A 10369-nucleotide genomic window follows, 5' to 3' on the forward strand; every position below is an offset into this window, starting at 1 on the left:
GTATTTCCTGAAGTCTAGGAAGCACATGATAGTTATCTCTTGTGCATGCATGGCAATCTTCAGTCCATTTGTTACCTTTAGTAGTAAGGCAGATGTTTCGCTGCGATGTTTACGGAAACATGATTGGTATTCATCTAGTCGATTGTCTGGCATTAGTTAGTTTGTTAGCTGGTCATGTGCTATATATTCTAAGGCCTTGGAAAGTGCAGGAAGAATGCAAATAGGTCAGTAATCAAATGGCACTGTGGCAACATCCTTTGTAGGTATGTCGTAATTAGTCCCTGTTTCCAGGCCTCTGGGAAAACGTGGTTAAGGAGGAGTTGAAGATATCTGTTATAGTAGGCAGTTGCTGATCAGTAATAAGTTTCATCATTTGGGCTGTGATGCCATAATGTCCAGTAGATGCTGATGTAATATGTGTGATGTCTTTTTTAATGGTATTCTAAGTAATATGTAAGTCATTTACCCCCATAAAGTAATCAATGCCTTTTTTTTCCCTTTGTTGTTCAGTTGTAGTTGTAAGTAATGTGAAGTACTAGTGCAGTTAATCAGCTGGGCAATGGGATCAGTTGCAGCTTTTACTTTGCCTATACTTAAACCATGCAGGTTTTTACATAGGATAGCTGGTCTATTTCTGTTATCGGTTAATGAATGGGCATTCCAGAGTTTTGCATTTCTCGCAGCTTGACTGACTCTGTTCTGCTTCCGCTTGTAAGTAGTATGGTTTTCAGGCATAGGGCAAAGCTTGTATGCCCAATGTGCGATGCCTCTGGGAATCATGAGCTGTTTTAGTTCTTCAGTTAGCCAAGGTCCAGGTTTCCTTCTTACATGTTTGATCTTTAAGGGGCATATTTATGATATAGTTGAGTAAGTTTGCCAGTAAACCTATGAAGTTTTTCGTTTATGTCCAATAACGGAATAGATGATGACCCCAAATTATTTCTTGCACCGTAGTTGCAAGTTCGGACAAATTAATGCCTTTGAAGTCTTGCTGTGTAGTCAGTTATGGTTTCTTTCTGGGACATTCTAGCAAGTACATCATGAAAAGTCTGGTCTCATCCCCCAAAACAACCCAACCCCAACAACATGGGGGGAAAAAAGCAAGCTGAAGCAGTGACACACATGAAGAAGAAAACATCTGCTTAAATTTCACACTGGTTTGACTACTGTGTAGAAAATTTTTTAGTGTCGCTAGCTATAATTATATGCTTCTATGTCGATTTGAGACTTGAAATAGCAGTTTCAAAGCAGGCAAACCTGCCTGCTTTAGAAAGTTTGTAAAGGACACATATCGGGCACTTTCTGGTAAGAGATTTGATCTCTGTGAACATCTATTCCACTTGTTTGTCTTCATTATTGTTGGATGTGTGTAGCACAGTAAGTAGGTACCTGGTCTAAAATTACATTCATAAAAATTAGACTAATAAAAAATTGGCATTAAGGAAATCAGTAGCTCAGACAGAATTTATGTATCAGGTTGCAGGAAAGAGACAGTGTGTATGGAGGGTACTTGAGTTCCTGTGGTAACCATCAAGAAAGTAAAATACACAAATATGCAGGAAGATTGCTGGATTTAATGTAGTGAATTTATCAATGTAGAAGGCAAAATATAAAACACAGGAGACTGACGGTGATCTAGGAGGGCGGGAGGTTGTTGCATAACACACAAATGGGGCTACCACTGTAATGTACCATAGACAAAGAAGCAGGCATGCTGCAAGGTTATATTTACAAATTTAATCTCTTTCAGTTTGGTTAAATGAACAAATTTTGATATTGTTTGCTATACAAACACGCAATTTTACTTTCATTTGCTTTTTACTTACTTTTGCAGGTCGGCATATATCTTGACAGTGATGGCAGAAATTGATATCATGAAAGGTTCTTTTGCTAATGCAAAAGTGAAGTTGGCAGCCTTGCACTCATTTTATATATCTGAATTGTGGTTGCAGCATTCATGTAATACACAACCAGTAAAGGATTCTCCTACTTACATGCATAAACTATGTGAAGAAATGACTAACATGTCAATAACCACATCAGATAATGTACAGAAAATAATAGATTTTCATCTTGATACTCAAACACGAAGAGAGATAGTACTAGCCACCTCAGTAACAAGAACAAGTGAAAAAGAACTTTCATCACCAGTATGTCAACATCATCATGAAAAACGCCTATCAATGCACCTACCTTCATCATACTGTCAGTGTTACTCTTGTAATAATCTTCTCAGTCATGGTGTTCTGTTGCACTACATCATGGTAATGGCATTGTTCAACCATTTTTCTGGTAATTCAAAGACTACCCTAGAGTTTTTTGAAGATGGTTTATCAGTGTGCAATGCATTGTATAAAATCCAAAAACATGGTGTACAAGAAATGAACCAAATAATGTTGTACATACTACAAGGCATGGAGAAAAACAGAACACTGCCAAGCTCTCTTGTAGAAAAAATTAAGACATTTGTTCATCGTTATGCAAAGTTTTTGTCGCAGAATAAGAAACATGAGGAGGCTAAAGCTTTGTATCAGGCAATGGCCTGTTTTGAGGAACGTGCTAATGATAAGTCGTACTGCATGCCAACTTTCTTGGAGCATCAATTCGCACTGAAGCTTCTTTCCCTTGGAGACAATCCACTGCTGGACACATCCGTGTATAAATCCCGTAAGTATTTATATATATATATATATATATATATATATATATATATATATCTAAAAGAAAGATGATGAGACTTACCAAACAAAAGCGCTGGCAGGTCAATAGACACACAAACACACACAAACATACACACAAAATTCTAGCTTTCGCAACCAACGGTTGCCTCGTCAGGAAAGAAAGAAGGAGAGGGAAAGACTAAAGGATTTGGGTTTTAAGGGAGAGGGTAAGGAGTCATTCCAATCCCGGGAGCGGAAAGACTTACCTTAGGGGGAAAGAAGGGACGGGTATACACTCGCGCGCACACACACACACACACACACACACACACACACACACACACACACACACACACACACACATATCCATCCACACATATACAGACACAAGCAGACATACACAGAGGCAAAGAGTTTGGGCAGAGATGTCCACGTGGAATGATTCAATAGAGGGAAACATTCCACGTGGGAAAAATATATATAAAAGGAAGATGATGAGACGTACCAAACAAAAGCGCTGGCAGGTCGATAGACACACAAACAAACCCAAACATACACACAAAATTCAAGCTTTCGCAACAAACGGTTGCTTCGTCAGGAAAGAGGGAAGGAGAGGGAAAGACGAAAGGATGTGGGTTTTAAGGGAGAGGGTAAGGAGTCATTCCAATCCCGGGAGCGGAAAGACTTACCTTAGGGGGAAAAAAGGACAGGTATACACTCGCACACGCACACATATCCATCCGCATATACACAGACATTTGTAAAGGCAAAGAGGTTGGGCAGAGATGTCAGTCGAGGCGGAAGTACAGAGGCAAAGATGTTGTTGAAAGACAGGTGAGGTATGAGCGGCGGCAAATTGAAATTAGAAATTAGCGGAGAGTGAGGCCTGGCGGATAGCGAGAAGAGAGGATATGCTGAAGGGCAAGTTCCCATCTCCGGAGTTCTGACAGGTTGGTGTTAGTGGGAAGTATCCAGATAACCCGGATGGTGTAACACTGTGCCAAGATGTGCTGGCCGTGCACCGGGCATGTTTAGCCACAGGGTGATCCTCATTACCAACAAACACTGTCTGCCTGTGTCCATTCATGCGAATGGACAGTTTGTTGCTGGTCATTCCCACATAGAAGGCTTCACAGTGTAGGCAGGTCAGTTGGTAAATCACGTGGGTGCTTTCACACGTGGCTCTGCCTTTGATCGTGTACACCTTCCGGGTTACAGGACTGGAGTAGGTGGTGGTGGGAGGGTGCATGGGACAGGTTTTACACCGGGGGCGGTTACAAGGGTAGGAGCCAGAGGGTAGGGAAGGTGGTTTGGGGTTTTCATAGGGATGAACTAAGAGGTTACGAAGGTTAGGTGGACGGCGGAAAGACACTCTAGGTGGAGTGGGGAGGATTTCATGAAGGATGGATTTCATCTCAGGGCAGTATTTGAGGAAGTCGTATCCCTGCTGGAGAGGATTCCTTGAAGCTCCACCTGGACATCAGGAATGGGATTACCTTGGCAAACTTTCTAAGTAGTGTTGTCTGAAAGCTGACGCAGTCCCTCAGCCACATACTCCCGATGATCAAGTACCACAGTCGTGGAACCCTTGTCCGCCGGAAGAATGACGATGGATTGGTCAGCCTTCAGATCACGGATAGCCTGGGCTTCAGCAGTGGTGATGGGAGTAGGATTAAGGTTTTTTAAGAAGGATTGAGAGGCAAGGCTGGAAGTCAGAAATTCCTGGAAGGTTAGAAGAGGGTGATTTTGAGGAAGAGGAGGTGGGTCCCGCTGTGACGGAGGACGGAACTGTTCCAGGCAGGGTTCAATTTGGATACGCCATTACGCCAACAACCTGAAAACAGCTTTCGCATCCCGTAACTACCCTCTCGACCTGGTACAGAAGCAAATAACCAGAGCCACTTCCTCATCTCCTCAAACCCGGAACCTCCCACAGAAGAACCCCAAAAGTGCCCCACTTGTGACAGGATACTTTCCGGGACTGGATCAGACTCTGAATGTGGCTCTCCAGCAGGGATAAGACTTCCTCAAATCCTGCCCTGAGATGAGATCCATCCTTCATGAAATCCTCCCCACTCCACCTAGAGTGTCTTTCCGCTGTCCACCTAACCTTCGTAACCTCTTAGTTCATCCCTATGAAATCCCCAAACCACCTTCCCTACCCTCTGGCTCCTACCCTTGTAACCGCCCCCGGTGTAAAACCTGTCCCATGCACCCTCCCACCACCACCTACTCCAGTCCTGTAACCCGGAAGGTGTACACGATCAAAGGCAGAGCCATGTGTGAAAGCACCCACGTGATTTACCAACTGACCTGCCTACACTGTGAAGCCTTCTATGTGGGAATGACCAGCAACAAACTGTCCATTCGCATGAATGGACACAGGCAGACAGTGTTTGTTGGTAATGAGGATCACACTGTGGCTAAACATGCCCTGCTGCACCGCCAGCACATCTTGGCACAGTGTTACACCGTCCGGGTTATCTGGATACTTCCCACTAACACCAACCTGTCAGAACTCCGGAGATGGGAACTTGCCCTTCAGCATATCCTCTCTTCTCGCTATCCGCCAGGCCTCAATCTCCGCTAATTTCTAATTTCAATTTGCCGCCGCTCATACCTCACCTGTCTTTCAACAACATCTTTGCCTCTGTACTTCCGCCTCGACTGACATCTCTGCCCAAACTCTTTGCCATTACAAATGTCTGCTTGTGTCTGTGTATATGCGGATGGATATGTGTGCGTGTGCGAGTGTATACCTGTCCTTTTTTTCCCCCTAAGGTAAGTCTTTCCGCTCCCGGGATTGGAATGACTCCTTACCCTCTCCCTTAAAACCCACATCCTTTCGTCTTTCCCTCTCCTTCCCTCTTTCCTGACGAAGCAACCGTTTGTTGTGAAAGCTTGAAATTTGTGTGTATGTTTGTGTTTGTTTGTGTGTCTATCGACCTGCCAGCGCTTTTGTTTGGTAAGTCTCATCATATATAAAAGGTTGTAATTATATCTTTGTGATTCTTCTAATCAGTTAACAGTTATTATGTTGAAAGTGTTATAGTTGTTCATATATTAAGTCACAGTTCAATTTTAACATAACAATTACAAATTTCAGTATTGGACCAGTCTCAGATTTTTGAGCAATTACAGTGTACACATAGATGTCATCGCCGTTGTTGGCTGCTTCAACATTTAAAGCATACCAACTCTAGTTGCTTATGAGAAGGCTGATGTCACACTTGGGTCCAACAATGCTTCAAACAGCAAGGTGTTGACACATGTGAAATAAAGACCAAAGCTCAGGAGTCCATGTGATATGCATAAGATGAGTCAGTGATATCACATTGGCACTGAATTTTACCACAATTCTGCCCAGTGCCACAATGGACGTGTCACAATCTGGAAGTTGTCACAAACCCTGTTATCCACATTTCACCCCTTCTTTTGACTCCTTTGCAATGGAAGTCAGAACCAGCTTTGAAATCGTGTGGTTTTATTATGAGTGGCTGGGAAAAACATTACAGACAGTCCACCACTCAGAGCCAACAGGAAAAGGCCATGGGGCAGGTACAAAGGGCATCAGTGAAACCATCACTTTTCCTAGGGCATTGATTCCCACACCTTTCGCAGTTGAAAGTAACAGTTCGCAGTGCGATGAGCAACATGTATGTTCTTCACAGCCTTTAACACTGCTGACACTCTTGGGCATTTCAGCCCTTCCTGAAGGAAATTGTGGGGCTGCATGACTTTCAAATGTGATCATACCCATTTGGAGCACAGCATTACCACAATTTTTGCTCTTATGTACAGGTTGGAACCACTGTGGACCATTCAAAACTATCTGACAAAATTTGTATATGATCTGAAGTAGCTAAGGGTGTTACCCACCCATTTTACTGAGAATTTTAAAAACATACCTGCACTAACAGAACCTGTGACGAAGGCCTAGGCACTTACAGACTGGAAACCTCTTCTACACTCAGATTCTGCATGACCTACTATGAAATGCAAGAGCAGTAGGGCATTGACAAAAGAGCAGTGTAGCCTGCCTGCAGGCACCTGTTATTCTCGTCACAGGTTCTGTTTGAAAAGATACTTTAATAGGTGCCCGGGAAAGGCTGATAGGTGCCACCAAGAGTTTTGCAGAACTGAGGGGTCTTAGAAAGCCACCCCACTGTTTATTTCATGCCTATGTCAATGTCACAACCCCCTCACCCTGTAGGCATGCACCACAGGAGAACACGAACTAGGAGGGATGAAAAATAATAAGCACCCTTTGCTGCTTTTAATCATGTTCAGGATTTGTCAAATGGTGTCGAACAGTCCCTTGTGGTTCCAACCTGTAAAAAAGATCAAAAATTGTAGTTGCACTGCGCTCCAAATGGGTCAGATTATGTGTAATGGGGCTGTAGCCCCCAATGTCCTTAAAGAAGGGATGAAATATCTTAGACTGTAAGATCATCACACCGGGAACTTGGTTTTTGACCATGAATTGTGTGGGAATCAACACCCCACAGAAAGAGGAGGCTTCATTGAGGTCCTTTATGCCATCCTCTGAGGTCTTTTTGTACCGATTCGAGGGGTGGTGTATCACTCATAAGAAAACTGCATGATTTCAACACAATGTACTCAACCTCCATCCCAGAGACATTGAAAAAGGTGTGAAATTTGGGTAAGAGGAGCTGTCATGTTGGGCAAAATATTTGAAATTCGGTGCCAATGTGAGATCATTAACACACCTTAGATGAACTTCTGAGCTGTGGCCTTTCTTCACGTGACTAAAACCTTGCTGTTTGAAGCATCGTCGAGCCCAAGTGTGACATCTTAGGGTGCCACACTTTTGCACCATTGCAGGGGAAGGTTGTATGCAACTTGGTTGAATGCAATTGAAGTCTAATTTCAAATTTAAGCATTGCAATAGGTGGCAATTACAGGGTTTCGAAAAAGTGATCCTGTAATTCTGTTGTCCAGTATATTTTAATTTTATTGTTTCACAATTTTTAAAATTGTTGGCAGTTGCTGCCAGAAGGTGTATTTGATTTTTATAACAGTTGTCATTAGTGTACTCTGTTTTCTTATGTTAATATGAAGTTTTGGTATTAGTTTGGTAAATTATTGTTAGTTGCCCACTTTTTGATAACATTACCCCATTAATCTACATATCTGTTGTCGTATGAAAAACCATGTGTGGGATATAGCTGAAAATACTTCTTCCTGTTACACTGTAATCCTCTAATGGCTACTGTTTTGCATGTATACGTGACCACATATAGGATGTACCAAACTTACACAGATGGTGGAGGAGCACAAAAATAATATTTTAAGACAGAAAACAGTGCTCACAAATGAATATCTCAGATGATCCAAGAGAAACATTGGTAGGGCATGTTTTTGTAAACTTATTATGTTTCATAACAAACAATTCAATGTCATATCAACATTGGTGGCACTACCCTGAAAAACAATTGACAATGATCTCTGATATGTCCACAGTGGAATTAAGTACTGTTCTCAGTGGATGACTGGTTGTCAGTCACAATACGAATTTGCACTTATGCATGTAACGTATGGTGCAACAGAATGTAGTTCTGAAGAAGTCAAACAAAGGTACAGAAATATGTTTCACAATAGGCATTTTCATAATCCAAAGAAATTTATTACTGCGAACAGAAAATGAATTTTTTAGGCCGTAGATAGCTGACCAACAATATTTTTTCACAGTAGAGTTTGAGCTGATGGTGTTGGTTATGTAGGAGAGTGAGTCAGCAGTAACACCCGTCAACTTCTCCACTAAATACTCTTTTTGCAGTATGGAAAGAATGGTAGAGCAGAAATGACACCCCCATCATAAACATCATGTACAAGCAATGAGGGCTAATGAATGTGACTCAATAATTCAGTGTGGATAATGAATCGTTTTGTAATTATCTTGAAGCTGAAATTCATCAGTTTCAACAGCTGCTGTGAGTTCAATTTGTTGCTAAGTATAAGTTTTTTTTTTTTTTTTTTGTTAAAAAATTAAATATGAAGTTTCAACCATTAGTTTCTGCTCTCAAAAGTGCTCAGTTTGAAACCCTCTATAATTTATATCATTTTGACCTGGAAGGTTTGAGATACTCAGTATACTTCATGAGAAACTTTTGTGAAGCTGTGAATAGAATTATATTGTTTTCTCAGTTAGAAAGTCTTGACTACCAAAATCATTTCCAATATCTGAAGTAATGAATTGTTTCAGGTGTGGTAGACGTAATAACTGACATGCCATCAACAAAAACGCCAGATAGAGCACCAGCAGTCATTCAGCTTACCCCTGTGATGCGGTACACATCAAAGGAAGTCGACTCAGAATTTCGCAGTAACATGCATCGTCTGCGCAGTGGTCAACACAAAATTCTGTTTGATATGGATGAGGAAGCAGATAGCCAGTGCAGTGTAAATGTGAGAGAAGAAAAATGGCAAAAGAAAGTCCAGGAATATAGTGATATTTTAATCATAAAGAAAAGTGAAGTAGTTGTTACAAAATGTGGAGGGAGTCAAAATATTTTGTCAGATGTAGACATAAATGCATCAAGTGCAATTATAGATGATACAGTTACTCCACGTAGAAGACAGAAGGTTAAGTCCAGGCAGCTTTCATCTCAGTCTTCTGATGAAATGGATAATTATGTGTCTCAGTTGATATGTTTGTCACCCTTAAAGGAAAATTTGAATAAGAATATTTGTGATGATAGGGACCATAAAAGTAACATACCATCTAATTTAAGTAACCAAAAACTGAGGCATGTAAAATCTAGTAAGGTGTCAAAAGTAAGAAATATTGAGTCGGTAACCACTGCAAGCAAAAGTGATGCTCTCGAGGTAATTACATCAACTACAACTAAATCAACAGTATTTAAGTCCCCTCAGTATGTACCACACAAGCAGAAACCAAAATCAATGTCAAAAACTCTACTTGGCGTTGGAGAGTACTCAGTTCTTGCACCTAGAAGAACTAGGCAAAGAAAATTTTCCAGTCACTCTTCTGATGAAAATGAAAGCCAAATACCTAAATTTCTTCTTAATTCACCATTAAAAGACAGTGGTAATGCAGAGCATGGTGTTAAAAATATCAAAAAAGTTGCCAAAAGAACTACAGCATGCCATAAGAGTACTGGGATTAAAATCTTCTCTGAATGTTCAGATATAAATTCTGACTGTACAGAAGGTAAAGTTATGCAAAATAAATGTAAAAGCAAACGTAAAGCACAAGTGTAATTGCTTTTTATAATGTTACTAACTAGTACCAATGAAAAGGAAGGTTCTCAATGGACAGTTGCATTAATTAGCTGCTGGGTAAAACTGGCCTGTAAATACATCAGTTCTACTGCGTACAAATATCCATTTTACATGAACTGCAGTAAATACTAATGATTATTTCTGTATTATCACAGTTAAGTAGTGATGAAGATTTGACTGTATATTAATGTTTCAATAAATATTTGTATTTATACTGAATGTTTTTGCAGTATTTGTTTGTGTCTGACATTATTATTATTTACCATTGTATTTATGTATGTGTGTCACCTATTTCTTGTCAACTGACTCTTGCTGACTATGGGAGTATTTCAACATCATGTAAACAGTTCATAGAATGAGATGCCATGTGTGGATGAGCTTTGTCCAGTTGCAAAATGGCTCTGTGATACTGTCACGTGAGAGGTAACACATGATAACTCAGG

General features: G+C 40.9%; 1 protein-coding gene across 3 annotated transcripts in view; it reads left to right on the forward strand.

Moving 5' to 3' along the window:
- LOC126191139 (uncharacterized) overlaps positions 1–10145 on the forward strand; it is a 265360-nt gene extending 255215 nt beyond the window's left edge. For 2 of the 3 annotated variants that reach the window (XM_049931889.1, XM_049931890.1), the window contains 2 exons: positions 1835–2667; positions 8887–10145. In XM_049931889.1, the coding sequence (XP_049787846.1) occupies positions 1835–2667; positions 8887–9905 (1852 nt within the window). In that variant the 3' untranslated portion in view covers positions 9906–10145. The remainder of the gene's footprint in view (positions 1–1834; positions 2668–8886) is intronic. The other variant, XM_049931891.1, reaches the window with a different exon arrangement.
- The last annotated feature ends 224 nt before the right edge of the window (positions 10146–10369 follow it).

Source organism: Schistocerca cancellata, chromosome 6 (genome assembly GCF_023864275.1).
Source record: "Schistocerca cancellata isolate TAMUIC-IGC-003103 chromosome 6, iqSchCanc2.1, whole genome shotgun sequence".
Taxonomy (NCBI): domain Eukaryota; kingdom Metazoa; phylum Arthropoda; class Insecta; order Orthoptera; family Acrididae; genus Schistocerca; species Schistocerca cancellata.